Source organism: Drosophila nasuta, chromosome 2R, assembly GCF_023558535.2.
Source record: "Drosophila nasuta strain 15112-1781.00 chromosome 2R, ASM2355853v1, whole genome shotgun sequence".
Classification (NCBI taxonomy): Eukaryota; Metazoa; Arthropoda; class Insecta; order Diptera; family Drosophilidae; genus Drosophila; species Drosophila nasuta.
This window is the reverse complement of record NC_083456.1, coordinates 15,752,012-15,769,618: the sequence shown is the minus strand read 5'-3', so window position 1 is coordinate 15,769,618 and position 17,607 is coordinate 15,752,012. Positions and strand designations below refer to the sequence as shown.

General features: G+C 40.8%; 4 protein-coding genes across 10 annotated transcripts in view; 3 read left to right on the top strand and 1 right to left on the bottom strand.

The window, feature by feature from the left end:
• LOC132786575 (probable muscarinic acetylcholine receptor gar-1) overlaps positions 1 to 11,249 on the top strand; it is a 100,417-nt gene extending 89,168 nt beyond the window's left edge. For both annotated transcript variants that reach the window (XM_060793135.1, XM_060793133.1), the window contains exons 2-4: positions 4,517 to 4,865; positions 6,041 to 6,462; positions 7,282 to 11,249. In XM_060793135.1, the coding sequence (XP_060649118.1) occupies positions 4,732 to 4,865; positions 6,041 to 6,462; positions 7,282 to 9,908 (3,183 nt within the window). In that variant the 5' untranslated portion in view covers positions 4,517 to 4,731 and the 3' untranslated portion in view covers positions 9,909 to 11,249. The remainder of the gene's footprint in view (positions 1 to 4,516; positions 4,866 to 6,040; positions 6,463 to 7,281) is intronic.
• LOC132786579 (angiopoietin-2-like) lies at positions 1,276 to 11,644 on the bottom strand. 5 transcript variants are annotated; one of them, XR_009632457.1, is made up of 4 exons: positions 2,727 to 2,871; positions 2,078 to 2,660; positions 1,530 to 2,028; positions 1,276 to 1,453 (listed from the first exon to the last, which is right to left on the bottom strand). XR_009632457.1 is itself a non-coding variant. In XM_060793140.1 (4 exons), the coding sequence occupies exons 2-3, from the start codon at positions 2,793 to 2,795 to the stop codon at positions 1,728 to 1,730; spliced, it is 1,002 nt and encodes a 333-aa protein (XP_060649123.1). In that variant the 5' UTR covers positions 2,796 to 2,862; positions 11,557 to 11,617; the 3' UTR covers positions 1,276 to 1,453; positions 1,530 to 1,727. The 5 variants fall into 5 exon arrangements, 2 of the variants coding, with proteins under 2 accessions (XP_060649123.1, XP_060649124.1); XR_009632458.1 differs by having other exon boundaries at positions 1,530 to 2,191; positions 2,420 to 2,660; positions 2,727 to 2,869; XR_009632456.1 differs by having other exon boundaries at positions 2,088 to 2,660; positions 2,727 to 2,868.
• A 56-nt stretch (positions 11,645 to 11,700) lies between these two features.
• On the top strand, positions 11,701 to 15,177 carry LOC132786577 (fatty-acid amide hydrolase 2-A). Of its 2 annotated transcripts, XM_060793138.1 has the most exons (7): positions 11,701 to 12,015; positions 12,101 to 12,274; positions 12,340 to 12,565; positions 13,344 to 13,855; positions 13,909 to 14,034; positions 14,453 to 14,725; positions 14,786 to 15,177. In XM_060793138.1, exons 2-7 carry the CDS (start codon positions 12,104 to 12,106, stop codon positions 15,071 to 15,073), a joined length of 1,596 nt encoding a protein of 531 aa, XP_060649121.1. In that variant the 5' UTR covers positions 11,701 to 12,015; positions 12,101 to 12,103; the 3' UTR covers positions 15,074 to 15,177. The 2 variants fall into 2 exon arrangements, with proteins under 2 accessions (XP_060649121.1, XP_060649120.1); XM_060793137.1 differs by having other exon boundaries at positions 11,701 to 12,274.
• A 281-nt stretch (positions 15,178 to 15,458) lies between these two features.
• On the top strand, positions 15,459 to 17,365 carry LOC132786578 (fatty-acid amide hydrolase 2-A). The gene is made up of 4 exons (XM_060793139.1): positions 15,459 to 15,751; positions 15,820 to 16,254; positions 16,309 to 16,986; positions 17,044 to 17,365. The coding sequence occupies exons 1-4, from the start codon at positions 15,563 to 15,565 to the stop codon at positions 17,335 to 17,337; spliced, it is 1,596 nt and encodes a 531-aa protein (XP_060649122.1). The 5' UTR covers positions 15,459 to 15,562; the 3' UTR covers positions 17,338 to 17,365.
• The last annotated feature ends 242 nt before the right edge of the window (positions 17,366 to 17,607 follow it).

Below are 17,607 nucleotides of genomic sequence, written 5' to 3'. Positions count from 1 at the left end.
AAAATTGCATGTCCTTTTGTGCAGCTGGTTCGCAAATTAGACTGTGCTACGCACAAATCCCGTTAGGAGCCCTCATGCAGCTGCTGCCTGTCACAAAAACAAAAAAAAGCGAAAAACGAGAAGCGAAAAGCGAAGAAAAAAAAAAGCAAATCAAAATGCCAAACGCTTATCCGACGTTGCCCATCAATTTGCATTTGACAAGAAGCCAATATTTGATGAATTTCAGGCAACTGATGAACGCTTGAGAGCAGCTGCAGACTTTCTAGTTTGTGTGTGTCACCTGCTTTTGGCCAACAGCCCTTTTGTTATCACCCCGCCAATGGGGTCCTTTGTTTGCTTGATTAAATTATTTTTCATTATTTGGCAAATGAAAGCAACCCGGCTACCAGTCAGAGCGCCACTTGAAGGCAATAACAACGGCTGGCTTACACATTTAATAAGTTTATTATAAGCAAAAGGCAAAAGGCACAAACAAAAAAAGAAGAACGGAAGGGAAAGCAACAACAACAGCAACAGCAACAACAACAACAAATAAAGCGTGCCATTATGAAAAATCTTATCTAAAGGATGGCATGAAAGGCGCACGGGATTTTCTGTCATTGAGCTGTGTCAACATGCCGCCGAACAACGGCAATTTCAGCACATACCCAGCAGCAATATCAGCAAAAAGGGTGTTTAACATGCGCAATTCATTAGACTCGCAACAAGATAACTTCTCTCGAGACGGTTGTCATCTACAATCTCATAGTACATTCAGCTACTAGGTATTTGCCCATTTCAGTTGCTCACAGTGAACGGTAAAAGCTACACGCCGTAATTGCTGATTTAAGTCAGCTTTCGTGTTTGTCTTTGGCCATCATCCTGTTACGTTGCCTGCTAAACTTCTTCCTTAAATAATTAAACGTACAAGCTGCTGCCAACTCTGATGCTCCATGCAACATGCACAAGCTTTAAGCTGCTTTAAAAATCACATCTTTTGCGCCCTTTCGAACTGTGTAAAGCTGGGAGAGGGAGAAGAATGAGATCCGCTTGCGGTCAGTGAGCCAAACCGCAAGGACACCAACTGCTGCTGCACTTTGGACTTTAGCAAAAGACAGGATTACTTCTATTACCTTGACGACAGAAGGACTAAACAACGCATTGGCGCTCAGCTTCATATCAAAGCCATATTTTTAGAAGCGTCCTGCGTTGGTTGTTCTCCAATCTAATTTGTATATCCACCATTTAATTTTGATATTTTATGAGCATCACTACAAAGGCAAACATAGTGTACACAGCATTTTATTAATTCAAAAATTAAATGTATTCGCAAATTGCATGGTTAGTTGCAATTTGTAATTTATCTTCAAGTATCAGATTAATTTTTTTTGGACGTATCAGCATCTTAGCTATTTTTAGTGGATTGAATTTTCTAAACCAAAAGAAATCGATCCCATATAATGCGTTTAAGTTGCTGTATAGGAAATAAAAACAAGAATATTTTATTATGAACTACAATTATTTGTATAATACTTATTCATAATATTTACCTATTAAAACAATCTCCATGCCACCAGCCACTTTTGTAAGTAACCGCACAATTGCCAGAACCTACATCATTGTCGCGGTCGAATGTAGTGAATTTACGGTTTTGACTATATCTCATCGCATCAACGTTAATACTTCCCTTGAATTCACCCAAACTTTTCAGTACATATCCTTGGCTTTCATCAGATATTTTGAAATCGTCATAACGCGCATACTTCGAAGTACCATTTAAAAAAACCAAATGCATATAAAGCTCGTAACGCTGCGAGTTTGTGAGTCGATAGATATTTTCCAAACCAAGAAAAAAAATCGGTATTGAAATATCCGAAACCTTTGCGGTAGGTAGCCCAATCTCTATCAAAACTCTGGTTTCCGCCAACTCGCTGTTGAATTACTATCCACCCAGGTCCAGCTAGCTGACTATCACAGACAACACTGAAGATACCACTGCCTAACACTTTGATTTCACGATACCCAGGGTATTGTTCAAACGGAATACAACTAGAGGGAATACTATTCTGTAGTGCTTCATTTAATTTATCAACCTCACCTTGACATACTTGTTGATCTTTTTCCTTATTTTTTAATTTTGTTTGATTCTCGTCGAATTGCACTTCAATTTTTTTAAGATTTTCTGTCATGTTTTGAATTTTTGCATTATATCCTGAAATATTTTCATCCTTTTCAATAACAGTAGAATTTAATTTTTTTAATTGAACCTCGCAAATTTCTAAATTTTTTGATTCAACTACTAATTCTTCTTTGCATTTATCGAAATGTTCGAAAAATTTGGAATTTGGTGTTAATCCATTAATAGTGTTTCTTTGTAATTCAAGATCAGACTCTAATTTATCAAATTTAACTTTATATAGTTGCAATTCGTTTTCCTTACTTTGTATTTGGTTTTTATACTGATCTATTAGAGATGCCTCCTTTATAACTTTTTCATGCAATTTTACAATTTCATGATACTTGTCCATAAGATTCGAATTCAACTCGCTTAGCTGCTTTTCCTTAAATTCACTTATTTCTAACTCATTTCTAATTTGACGAAAGTAATCGAGCATTGGCTTCACAGTTTTATAGGTATGAGGGCCGCACAGTTCTTCAATTTCTCGTTCGGATTTACATGTCTGTTCAAATGAAAATAATAACAATTTTTACACTTGTTATATGTTATATTATATGAATTTTCTCACTTCTTCTGCAGTAGCTGTGGCTACAAAAAATATTTTAAGTATTAGTACTAGGAAAATTGCTTTTTCCATTCTTCCGACAATTTTAAAGCTTTCGACTGCATTCAACAAAGATGATTATAGAACTAATGTAATCTACCTGAGTGTAAAGATTCAACAAAAACTGAGAAAAGGTCAATTGGTAGTATATACTAAAGAGTATATATGAGTATATACTCCAACGCTTGCTGTGAGAGAGTTGTTTCATGATAACAGACATAAATTAAGCTTGAGTGGAAATTCAAACACTCAAAAATTTATTGCTACAAATTTGTACTTGTAAATTTATAATACAAATATTATTGGCATATGTTTATTAAGCTATTTCAAATTTAAACATATTATTTTAAATTGATTTGAGAATGCAAACATTCAGTTCAAATTCAGACTCGCATTTCTTATTTTTACATTTTGTTGAGCGACTTCTAAATATAGTTGGCACAGTCTTAGACATCCAATCAAAAACATAATTGAATTTGAGCTAAAATTATGACCAGCTTTAGTTGATTGAGAAAAGCAAATAGGATTGTTTATTTTTTGTTTTTTTTGGTTTCTAAACAGAAGCTTTGACCCATTTCAGGTGCAGGTGACAATCAAGTTGAGTGTGGTACAGAGTTTTGATAGGATGCAATTAGCATAGAAATTGGCTTTTTTTATGTGTGTTGCATGATTGAGGCACAGATCTTAAGAAGCAATTTTGGGCATAAAGATTGCGACAGCCAGGCAAGTGTTTTGGGCCTTAAACCCGACAGCAGAAGTTGACAGGTGTCAACGAGGGGTTCGTGGCGCACATGTTGCAAGGATTATGTTTACATGCCACAAAAAGCGCTTGCTCGATAACAAAAGGCTTAGCTATCAAAGTGTTTGTTTGTGTGTGTCTGTGTGTTGGTGCTGCGCTCGAAGAATTTAAATGTTACAAATTGTTTTAAGTAATTCAATTTCCACTCAATCAACAGGCCATAAGAGTCAAAGTCAATGTAACACCCAAACAATCGACAAAGTATTTTCTATGTGTGTGTGTGTATGCGTGTGTCTCAAGATCTCTATGTTTTGCAGTGTGCCTAACTCAATTTTGCTGCTGAGAAATTTGCACAGAGGCCAGCGCCAAGGAAAACTTATCGATTTGTTGGAAATTATATTTGAAAACTTGAAAACTCAATTTGACGTTGCAATTTTAAGTCCTGTCAGAGCTGCACCCAACTTGCCGCCCTTTTTGAAACGCTTCGTCGTCATCGTCGTCAGCTTGTTGCCGGCATCATCAGATGCAACAGTCAAGAAGTTCGACCTGTGGACAAAGTTTTTGCCAAGTCCTGTGAATATTTAGTTTTAAATAATAAATAGCATTAGCAGCGCACAAGCAAAAGAAACAGTAAAAGAAAATCAGTGGAGGGCACAGTGGCGAAGGCACTTCAAAATCAAGTGGCATGGCCGGGACAAATCGTGCCACAACATAATGAGCGGCAAGTACCACAAGGACCAAGGACAAACATAGCAGCAGTGGCAGCAACAGCGGCAAACGGATGCAAATGTCGCAAGCAAATTGCATTCGCCGTCGCGGTGGCAAGACTCACCTCTTGCCGCTTTCCACTTGCCACTCACAGCTTGCAACGTTCTGCTAGGTTGCCAGTTAACGGCCACAAAATTAGTTTAAACTTAGCGGAAGCAAAAGCAAAGACCAAGACCGGCATCAAGTGTAACAGCCGTGTAGCAGTAACAGTACCAATTTCATGAAATTCCTTTGTTGCCACTTACAGATGCTGCACCTGCTGGCCGAAGACAGGGCCAACCACAAAGAGGACGTCAACCAGAACTGGACTGGCAATGCACGCAGACAGCTCCTTCGCAGCGCTGAATAACTTACGAATTATTATCGTAAAGAACTAGGAACGAACACAATATCAACAATAACCAAGAGCAATTGCAAAGTAACCAAGAGCAAGAAAAACAAAATCAAAGAAAAGCCAGTAAAATGCGTTCGCTAGCCAAGTCTTCGACTTCGGGCTTTAACAGCAGCGACGAGGACCTAAGTGGCATCAGCGAAATTGATGCTGGCAATAGAACCGAAAACGTATACTCTATCAAATCGAACTGGATAACAGAATGGTAAGATATTGCACAATATCCAATTCATTTTTTATTTTCTGTTTAATAAAATATTTATTTATAAGTCAAAATGGAAAATTTATTAAAAGTATTTTAAAAATTTAAATCATATTAAACTTTAAATGCTAAAATGATCAAAATTATTTAGTTAATTTAACAAGAATGGGAAAATTATATTAAAGGAAGAAATTATTAATAACACGCAATATATATATATAATATTATATTTATTATAGTATATAACTTAATGCTAAACTACGCATGTATACATTTATTATTTATTTTACAATGCCGATTGCTTCATCTTCACTTTGCATCTAAGTATGTTAATACTAAGTTATAAAAAATTATTAAGTATACGTATGCTAACATTTAATATATATTATATATGTATGTATGTACTTTTAAAACGAAGTTGTGAAAAATACTAAATGTTAAGTATATGTATAGAAATAAATACATATATGTTTTTTTCAAAATAATACTAAATGATTATAAATAATAAATAATACTATTATAATTTTCAATGCTTTATGATACTAAGTTATAAATAATAATTATTTATTATGTATGTATTTAGTATAGATTGCTTATTCTTCGCTTTGTAGGCTTATAATTATGTCAATACTCGGTTTAAAAAAATACTAAATTTTAAATAAACATACTTTATAATACTGTCTGCCCTTTATAACCCTCTAAGTAAATTCTAAGCTATAAATACTGAATATATAGAATATACTTAGTATAATAAGATTAGTATAGAATAGATTACTCCGTCTCCGTTTTGTACTAAGTTATGAGTAATACAAAATATTAAGTATATGTGTGTGTACAATTCATAAGTATTTCCTTAAGTTATAAGTTAAGTGCATAAATATATTACAATATTCATTGGTCCAGCTGCACTTCTAAGTTTATTAAGTTATTAATAAGTTATTAATAAATATTAGTTATTCGACTGTGTACAACAAATATTGTATGAGCAATACTTTTTGCTGCGGTTGCACTTAGAAATGAAATTGTAAATTACGAAAGATATTTATTTAATAATACTGACTTATCCAACTGCACTTTGTATGCATTGAAATATGTTAATTAATGTTAATTATTTCGAAAAATACTAAGTATTAATAATTAATACAAATAAATGGTTTCAACAAATTGTCACATTCTAGGCGCATACGCAAAGAGCGTGAGAATCTGTGTCGTGTCTTCTACAATCGTGTGATTGAGAACGCCGAGTGCAAGCGATTTCTGGAGGCAGCAAAGATCTATGGTGAAATCACGGACTTCAATTCGTGGCCGGCCAATGAGCAGCTGCAATGGTATCGCAATTTCGGTGTAAATCTAACGACCTTTGGCCGGAATATCTCAACGGAGGCAACTGCACCTCCGCTGGAGGATAGTGGACCGTCGCCAGTGTTGCCACCGTTTGAGACTTGGCAAACAATTGCGATTGCGCTCTGTTTGTTCATGTGCATTCTGCTGACGGTGGGTGGCAACATTCTCGTGCTGTTGGCCTTCATTGTGGATCGGAATATTCGGCAGCCCAGCAACTACTTTATTGCCTCGCTGGCCGCCACGGACATGTTGATTGGTGAGTCGAGAATTTCCCTGGAGTTAGTTTTTATACCCGCTACCCATAGTGTAGAAGGGTATTATAACTTTGTGCCGGCAGAATATTATATGTAACAGGTAAAAGGAGGCATCTCCGACCCTATAAAGTATATACATATATTCTTGATCAGCATGAATAGCCGCGACATCTAGCCATGTCCGTCTGTCTGTCTGTCCGTCTGTCCGTATGAACACCTAGATCTCAGAGACTATAAGAGATAGAGCTATAATTTTCCGACAGCATTTGTTATGTTTGCACGCAGATCAAGTTTGTTCCAAATTTTTGCCACGCCCACTTCCGCCCCCGCAAATCAAAAAAATCGAATAACAAGCGTAATTTTAAATCTAAAGTTTCGATTTTGGTATATACAATAATTACTACAGTAGTTATGATTCCTAAAAATTTGGTTGCGATCATATAAAAATTGTGGAAGTTATTAAAGAAATACTTGTGTATGGGCAAAAAAAAGCCTACTTACTAGGGGTCTCAGTTGCTTTAGCCGACAATCTGGTACATTGTGCCGTCTATGGTATATTTTGAATGGTGTACTGTATCGATATACCAAACATACCATTTCCTATATTTTTAGTATTTTTTTGGTATTTTCGGTATACATATTTTGAAAATAATACCGCAATATTTTGCTTTTCTCAAAATGGGTAGTGGGTATCTCACAGTCGAGCACACTCGATTATAGCTTTCTTACTTGTTTTAAAATGGGTAGCGGATATCTCATAGTCGAGCACACTCGATTGCAGTTTTCTTACTTGTTTATATTTATTCCCATTCAATTTGCAGGCACTGTATCGATGCCGTTCTATACGATCTATGTGCTGCGCGGCTACTGGGATCTGGGACCGTTGCTCTGCGATCTCTGGCTATCCGTGGACTATACCGTTTGCCTTGTCTCCCAGTACACGGTGCTGCTGATCACCATCGATCGCTATTGTTCCGTGAAGATTGCGGCCAAGTATCGCAGTTGGCGCACACGAACTCGTGTCATCTACATGGTATCGATCACTTGGATAATACCCACGCTGCTCTTCTTCATCTCGATCTTTGGCTGGGAGCATTTTACGGGCAAACGTGATCTCTTACCAGGCCAATGTGCTGTGCAATTCCTCAAGGATCCCGTGTTCAATACGGCGCTGATCATTGGCTACTATTGGACCACATTGATTGTGTTGTTTGTGCTCTACGCCGGCATCTATAAGACGGCCTACGACATGCAGAAGCGCAGCGAAGCGAAGCAGCGTAAAATGCAGTCGATGGTGGCGTTGAGTGCTGGTGCCATGTCCGGCATGGCGGGGCATGCGGCTGGCATTGGTGTCATCGAGGAGAAGATACTGAAGACCAAGGTGCAGCTGTCGAGTGCACTCAACGAAATGGACAGCGGCAGCTGCACGACAACGGTGAAGCGATTAAGTGGCTCGGGACAGGCGAATCCTTTGGCCCAGGCCAGCGAAACGATAGTCGAAAAGATGACACCCGAACAGCGACGTGCGTCGGAGGCGAAAATCGAGGAATCGAAGCGTGCCGCAGCCGAGGCGGAGAAGAGCGAACGATCGAGCAGTCCGGCGTTTGATTCCGATGAGGAATCGTCGGTGAATCAAACGCAACAGCTGCTCAATCAACAGAAGTTGGCCAATATGCGAAAGCGTTCGTCCATCGGTTTGGTGTTTGGGGCACAGGCAGCGCTGCTGGCGACACGCAGCAAAGGTAACTTGCAACTGAGCACCACCAACTCCAAGTCAATTGAGGCGATGCACTCGATGGGGCCCAGATCGCCGCACCATCATCACCTAGCACACCAAACGAGCCTGCAGCGGGCGCAGAGCAAAGAGGAGGTGGGCATGGGGCAGCAACACGCTCAGCAACAGCAGCAACATCACTATCATAATTCCCATCATCATTATCACCAACATCATTATCATCATCATCAGCAACAGCAGCAGCAGCATCAACATCAGCATGCACATACGCCCGTTGAGCGGCCCAAGCGCACCTCCTGCTCCACGCTCTCCCAGATAGCCGAGCATGAACGCCTCATTGATTTCCACCAACAACAACAGCAGCAACAGCAGCAACAAGATCTAGACAAACAACAGCAAGCACAGCAGCAATGCAATTCCGATCCCATGTCACCCGAGGACCTGGCGCCCATTGAAGTGCCACACGAACAGGTGCAACAATGCCTCGTCCAAGCCATCTTGCCGCCACCCGAAGCCTTTCAATGCCCCACGCCCCTGTCCGACTATTCGGATCGTCCCTTTGGCAACTGCAGCTCAGGCGCTGACAGTGAGCTGGCCATGACCTATGACCTGCTGACGAACAACTCCGAGTTGCGTTACATGGACGAGAGTTCGGCCATGCAGAATAACGACAGTGTGACCAGCTGCTCGCAGAGTGTGCGCTCGCAACGCGTCGCCTCGAGCAGTCAACGCAGTGCCATTCCACCACCGCCACCCGCACGTAAACAGCTCCAAACCAACAGTTCCCCAACCGCCACCGCCACCGCTACCGTCACCGCAACCGCAACCGTTGAGCCACAATGCAACCAAGAGGGGGAAATTCAATCCCAGTCACAGTCACAGTCACACTCCCTGGAGCAGGTAGCCATTGAAAAACGTCTTCTCGTCTCATACACAGGCATCGAGGACTTTGCCAAGGTGCGACGCGAGAGCTGCATCGAGGCCATCTGCCTGCTGGATGTGCCCGGTGGCAAGCATCAGCAGCCGGAGAGTCCACATCGACGTGCCTCCAGTCCCATGGAGACGAGCAGCAAGGATGCGGTGCTCTATTCCCCGATGCCACCGCCAGCCAAAACACAATCACCAACAGTTGCAGCTGCAACGGCAACGGCAGCCACAGCAACCACAGCAGCAGCAACAACAACTGCAGCTCAACTGGAGCGCATCGATGAGCGCGAAGCGTCCGATAGTAATACCAATAAGATGGCATCCACATCGGGCACCACCAGCAGCTCGGCTGGTGGCTGTCGAAAGGATGCCAAGGAGCAGCTGGATGGCGACGACGGCGGCGTCTCGCGACGCAGTTCGAGCAAAAGGCATTTCATGCATTCGATTGGCAAGCATTTCAAGAGCAAGAAGGCGCTGCCCCTGGTCATGGGCATTGGCGGGGGCAGCCGGCAAAAGTCCAAATCGGAGAATCGGGCACGCAAAGCGTTTCGCACCATCTCGTTCATTCTGGGCTGCTTTGTGGCCTGCTGGACGCCATATCATGTGCTCGCTTTGGTCGAGGGCTTCTGCCGCGATCCGCCGTGCACCAATGAGCATTTGTATATGTTCTCGTATTTTCTCTGCTATGCCAACAGTCCAATGAATCCCTTCTGCTATGCGCTGGCCAATCAGCAGTTCAAGAAGACCTTTATGCGCATCCTTAAGGGCGATCTGCACATGACCTAAGCGATCTTCTGACTGCGAATATAGCATCCTTGATTCCCGGATTCGATTTGACATTGCATTTGCATCACACATTAAAAACACACACACACTCGGCACACAGCATTCCCGTGAGCCCCCGAATGCCGTGTGTCCACAAAATATACCATAAGATAATCTTAATATCGAATATCTATAAATGCTCCATCAAATCGAATCGAATGGGATGCTGTCGACAGTCGACGCCGATTGAATTCTAAATTTAAAAGGTGTCTGTGGTGTGCTAAGTAAATGTAATTTAAGTAGCCAAAGGTGTGTGTTAGTTAGAATGGAAACTATTGTTTACGATACAATACAAATACAATACAATACGATACGATATGATATGATATGATATGATATGATATGATACAAGTTGGTATTAGGTTTTGAGGCGAATGTTTTAGACAATAAATAAATTAATGTTTATATACTACATATACTCTATGAGAAGCATCCCCCAAAACGTACACAACTATCTCTATAGCATACTAAATATATAATATAGATAAATGTACTTCTTACATAATCCCTGATGCGATAACATATCCCCAGAACATTTTTATTTGTTTATATCAGACATACTCGATCGTATATAGAGCGAGAGATGCAGATCAGCTCAGCTCTACATACATATGTATGTATATCAGCTAATTGTGAGAAAATATCAATGTATATTCTATACTCAAAGTATACAAATAAAACATGCATATTGAATACCCATTTCAACTGAATAAGTATGTGTGTAAGAGAAACGCAAATAATTATATTGTGTGTACTATATTGGAAACTATAATATCCGTGTATAAATGTCAATTTCTGTGCGCGCGCAAACTCCCGATTAACGATGACCGATGACCGATTTATGATGATCGATGAGCGATTAACGATGCCCGATGACCGATAGACAGACGAAAACTGGAAACTACAAGCAACTGCTCAGATTTTGGGTAGTACAAATATATAAGTAATTATATCCAACAATATTTGTATTATAAGTGTATACCATACATACATAAAAAAATGTTATGTATGTTATTTCGCGTCTATGCCGAGCTGCCTCAATAAGTTGACTTTAAAATAGTATTTTCAATGTTATTGTTATTGGTTAATCTATTGTTTTTTCTCTTTTCTATCTCATCTTAAGCCAAGTTGCCTCACTGAGTTCATTCTGTTGAGATTGTGAAACTGTTATCAGTTACATTTTTGAATATCTGTTGTTTTATAGTCTAAATCGATTAGTTAATTAAGCATTTCCTTTTATTTAGCACCTAAGAAAAGCGTGTTACAATAACTACAACATTAAATAAATACAACATTTATGTCTGAGAAAATAAACAAAACAAAAAAGATATTATTATTGCATTAAATCTAATGAAAAAGAGAAAAAAGTTTGCAGGTCGAAAGAACAGACAAAAAAAAACAAGTAAGATCTCATTCTTAAAAATTAAGATAAAAAAATGAGTTGCAGTAAATTTTAACCAATGATTTGTGAGAAACATTCACGAAGGTTCATTCAAGGTGTTCAGAAAAAAAAACTATCTAAAATAATATTCATAAAAAATATTGGGAGCTTCTAATCTCTGAGATCTAGTATCTATATGCATTGCTTTCGGGTACAAAAAGATCTTACCATATTAGTAATGAGCACATCAAATTTCCAAATAGGGACTTCAAATGTGACAAATTAAAATGTCAAAAATAAATTTGTCAATTTAAATCGGAATTTATTTGAAATCAAATTTAGATGGAATGGAAAAGTCTTTTTATATTATATTTTTAACACTTTGATTCTAACTATTTGGTATGATTTGTTTATTTTAGTTTTTATTTGAACTTTTTGGAATGGCTGCCAAGAAATGCTGCCCAGCCCTGCTTAGCATCAAAATTTCAACGTTTCGAAACACTAGTTTTTGAATTAAATTTGAATTGGCGCATGCCGCGGATCCATGTGCGATGACTCGGCGTAGTCCGCGATCAGACCTCGAAGCGTAAGGCAACAGAAGAACCCCAAGTAGACGAAGCTCGAACAAGAAACAAGAAAGAAGCGTATTAGCAAATCCACTTTCGATTCAGTGACTAGCAAATTAAAGTACGTGGAAGTCGTTGAATTCGAATTAATGAAAAACCTTTTCTTGACCTCTCGACTAACGACTACGTGTGTGATTTAAAAGCAGAACATGGAAGTACTTCTACGCATTCTGGCAACGTTGCTAACCTATTTGGGCTTATTAGTTGACACGATATTGGGGTTTATGCGTCCACGACAAGCGCCAAATTATCCACCCATCAAAGATCCCGTACTCCTCAAATCAGTTATCGAGTTAGTGCTCGATTTGAAGCGTGATCTGGTAATGATGATTATATAATTTGCTATAAATATTATACTAAACTTGGTCTACTCGCCGCCCCTCAGCTGACGTCGGAACAATTGGTCAAGGCGTACATTGCACGAGTGCGGGAAGTGAATCCATCTCTCAATGCGGTCATTGAGGAGCGCTTCGAGGCCGCGCTGCAGGAGGCAAGGCATGCGGATGAGCTAATTGCCAATGCGAAAAACGAATACGACCGCGTGGCACTCTTCACACGTTATTCCCTGCTGGGCATTCCCTTCACCGTCAAGGAGTCCTGCGGCCTCAAGGGTAAGCTAGCCATATATCACAGTTATTTTATAGCCACCACTTACAGCGTTTTAGGGCATAATACGTTTGTGTGTCAACAGAAACGCGCGACTGTAAAACACTGTGTATTTTCAATGTATATTACAATCTTACGAGATTGTACTTAACATCTTGGAAAGATAAAATAACGTTTTGAAAACTCACGAACTACTTTTAAAATGCTTGATCTTAAAATAAATTCTTGATATTAAGATTTCAATCTTGAAAAGTATTTAAAGAATTAAATTATTTAGATGTTGCTTGCTTTGTATTCCCGAGAAGATATAACAATTATTATTCATATACAATATTAGCTCTTTTTCTTACTACACACAAATATTACTGTAAACACTCCCTCAGTTCTTTCGTAATTTTAATTTTAGACTACGCCGAAAATTTAACAAAACGCTTGGTTAGCTTAATTTGAAAATCTAGCACTCATTATAATAGCCGCATACTAAGTGATATCTGAACATGTCATAAATTACGTAAGAAGTAGAAGTGGAGAACTATCGATAGTGAGCCATCGCTAGTGTCAATGTGCCATCGATTGTTCTCCCTCTCTACATACAAATGTTTACATATTGTCTTGAATTCTTGTATTCTTTGCCACAGTCAAGGCATTTGGTTTGCGCCACTATCAAAAGTGTGTGCTACTATCGATAGTGCCATCTTACTAAGAAGCATTTGAAAGTCACACTTCAAGAGCGGGAAATGGTTATCTTACATATTTAACTGGCCTATTTACCCTTCCTTCAAGGACTCTCGTTTTCTGTGGGCAGTGTGGTGCGCAAGGGCATGAAGGCGCCCCGAGATGGCGATGTTGTGGCACTGGTGCGCGCCGCCGGTGGCATTCCTTTGCTGGTCTCGGCCAATCCGGAGTTTTGCATGAGTTTCGAGACAAACACGGTGCTCAATGGACGCTGTCTGAATCCATATGATCTTGCACGCACCACGGGCGGCTCATCGGGGGGTGAGGCAGCATTGAATGGCTGTGGCGCCTCCACGTTTGGCATTGCTTCCGATATTAGCGGGTCCATTCGATTGCCCGCCATGTTTTGCGGCGTCTATGGCCACAAGCCCACCGGTGGCTTAACCTCTGTTCATGGACATTTTCCGTACTCGACTATAGATGAGAATTTCCCCAATTTGCTACAGATTGGACCTATCACACGCTTTGCCCGCGATATGCCGCTGCTACTGGAGATCATGGCCGGCGATAACAAGCACAAGCTCAACTTTGCCGAGCCTGTGGCGCTCAAGGAAATTAAGGTAGGTCGTCAGCTCTTGGCAGAGTTCTAACTGAATACTTACTCCATCTGCAGATACATTATGCCTATGGCTTCTCGGGCACAAACAGTCTGACGCATCCCAGCGTGCACCCAGAAATCCAACTTGCTGTTGCACGCGCCGTTAAATGTTTTGAAAAGGCCGGATTAACTACAAAAAATGTGAGTCTTGTTCTTTCTCTCACGGGAAACTTAATTAAAAGGCATATAAAAGCAGGCTAATTGCACACCCGACAAAATTATGTAGTTTATGGGTTTATAGTAAAGATTACAGACATGTTTACAGACACAACGATCGTACCTGCTTTTAACTAAGACATTTTTTTAGCATATTCAATAATACAGTATTTATGAATTATAAAACTTGAACACTTTCTTTTCTTTTACAATAATCCGAAAAATGTAACAGCTCTGATATAAATCATGTATTATTACAAGATAATGCTAATTGTTAGAAAATCTCTAACTTAAATATTGCATTCTTTAAAAATAATAAGCGATCACTCTCGATTATCTTTTTTTATCTATCTCACTTTTTTTAACGTCATTTACCATTTTCAAAACATTTACTCTGCTTCAGCTGGATATGAGTTTTCTGGACAACTCAATGGAGGTTGCGCTCGTGGGCCTGCTAGATCTCAAAGGTTTGCCGAGCATAGTGACGCAACAGGCGCATCGAGCGCCCAAAATGAAACTGCTATGGATCGAGTTGTTCAATTCTATCATTGGACATTCACTGTTCACTAAGGAGGCCATCTTTATAGAGCTGATGCAACGTCTGAATGGCTTCATGAGTGCCGATCACATGGAACAATATCGCGAGGAAGCCCGCTCAATTAAGACATATCTAACAGTGGGTTATAATATATAATGTTAGTGTCATTGATACTAATTTTTATCATTTACTGCTTAGGAACTGCTTGGCGATCGCGGCGTTCTTTTGTTGCCCACTTTCCACGATACCGCTCTCAACTTTCACACGTCACTGTTCAATATCACGGGGATTGATAACCTGCTTATCTTCAATGTGCTCGGATTTCCGGCCACGCAAGTTGCCATGGGTTTCACTCAGCGGGGCATGCCCATCGGCATTCAGGTGGTGGCGGCGCCGTATCAGGATAAGCTTTGTCTGCAAATCGCTGCCGAGCTGGAGGGCGCTTTTCGCGGTTGGGCGCCACCAGTGCGCCATCAGTTGACGTAATAATAAAATAAATTGGAAAAATACTTTTACACCAAACACTTTAATGGCTGAGGTTACGGCATATATTTTTTTTCTAAATAAATGCTATGAGCAAAAATAAAACAAAAAAAGAGACACTTTTTGTTATTCAGCTATCGTTATCGATATGGTCAGGGAGCTTTAGTTAATCTCTGCGTGCTAAAATTAGGCAATGCGCGCACTCTCGGTCGTTCTCTCTATCTGTCTGGATTAATTTTTGCACTAGACGTCAAAGCTCACTCTCACACTCATACAATTGCGAACTCAGCAGAGCACATGCGTACGCTGCTTGTCTCTCCTTGTTCTCTTACCGAGTCTTCGCTAAGCCAAACTTTTGGTTGGTTTAAAGCTTAACGCCTTGTCACTCTCAGTCTCAGTGTGCTGCCGGCTTTCTCAGCTGATGCAAGCACTAAATTCAGTCTTGTTTTCGCTCTCTCGCTGCGTTCTCCGTTCTTTCGCTGTTCATTCGCAATGGAGTTCTTTGTCCGTCTACTTTTGCTAACCATAAAATTTGTTTCTTTCCTTGCATATCCGTTACAATTCATGTTTCGGTTATGGATGAAACGACTATTTCGTGACGACACCGTATCTCCTCCAATCACCAATCGCTTGTTAACCTACAATGTGCAGGAACTGCGCAATCGACTACGTGCACGCAAGGTAAGTTGACTACCGATGGCGATAACGAAGGCGTTGATCGATAACTGTGCTTCTCAAACGATTTACAGCTGAAGTCCTATGATCTAGTGAGCGCATATATCGAACGCATCAAACTCGTCAATCCCATACTAAATGCCATTGTGGAAGATCGTTTTCTCGGCGCTTTGCGAGATGCGCGTGCCGTTGATAAGCGCATTGCATCCGCCGGCGATTTAAGGCAACTCTTCGAGCGACTCCCGTTACTTGGTCTGCCCGTCACCGTCAAGGAATCCTGTGCATTGGGTGGCATGCGCTTTGCCGTTGGCAGCATCTCTCGGAAACGTGTTCGTGCCACCGAAGATGGCGTTGTTGTGGCACGCATACGCGCCGCTGGCGCCATTCCCCTGCTCGTATCTGCCACGCCAGAATATTGTTACTCCGTGGACACGGACACGCTGATCAATGGACGCAGTCTGAATCCCTATGACTATGGTTGCACTCCCGGCGGCAGTTCCGGAGGCGAAGTGAGTTGACAACAAACTGAAGAAATCTCTAAATTGAATCTCTTCTTCGTTTAGGGCGCCTTGAACGGGGCGGGAGCTTCGCTCTTTGGCATTGGCTCCGATATTGGCGGCTCCATACGCATTCCAAGCTTATTTTGCGGTGTCTTTGGTCACAAGCCCACCGGCGGCATTGTTTCCGTCGATGGCCATTTTCCCAACTCTAATGATGCGGATTTCAAAAAGTTTTTGACCATTGGTCCCATCACAAGATTCGCCACAGATCTCAGTCCATTGCTTGAGATTATGGCGGGTCCAAATGCGGTCAAATTGCGTCTACATGAACCCGTTGAACTCACCAATATCAAAGTGCACTACTCCTTCGGCTTCCAAGGACTCAATGGACTGATGCATCAGAGCGTCGAAAGAGCCATTAAAAGGTCGATACAGAGAGCAGCCACATTTTTCACTAGGCTTGGCCTCAAGGTGCAACGTGTCAACTTGCCGGGATTCCGCAACTCCTTAGAGTTGGGATTGAGCGGCATTGCGCGTCTAGAGAATATGCAATTTGTGCTCGATGGACAATTTAGAATGTATGATACATTAAGAGAGTTGGCTCGCAGTTCCACCGGAAATTCGATTTATACGACGAATGCTCTGATCTTTGATCTTATGCGACGCAACAGCGCATTTATGCCTGGGGAGCAACTGGAGGCCTACAAGAAGGAGACAGAAAAGCTGACCACTGAAATGATTGCAAGTATTGTACAATGAAATGGGGTTTCTTATCAAATGATGCAATTTCGTCTGCAGGAGTTGCTTGGTGAGGACGGCGTCTTGCTGTTTCCTACAATGCATTCGACGGCACCGCGACATGGCTTCACATCACTGCATCTGTGGGGCGTGGATTACACACTCCTTTTCAACGTTCTCGGGTTGCCCGTGACTCATGTGCCCATGGGACTCAATGGAAATGGTTTGCCAATTGGATTCTCGGTGATTGCGGGACCGCATCAGGATCGTTTGTGCCTGCGTATGGCCGTGGAATTGGAGCAAGCTTTTGGTGGTTGGTGGCCGCCATCACCTCACGAATTTGATATTTATTAATCAAAATATAAAATGCAAAAAACAAATAATACTACCGCATTATTCAATTTGTGTATAAAACTCGAGTGGAACTTATTTAAAGCGCCATCTGTCGCAATATTTTGTTACTGCAAACACCCGCCAAGCCGCCTTCGCAGCAGCGCCTTATAACGTACTAAAAAATTCCAACAAGCTGTGCAACAACAAATCAACTATAATTAAAGTATTCAAAAAATTTTCAAACTTGTTAAATTTGCAAAAAAAAAATCAGTTTTAAACAAGTTAAATTTT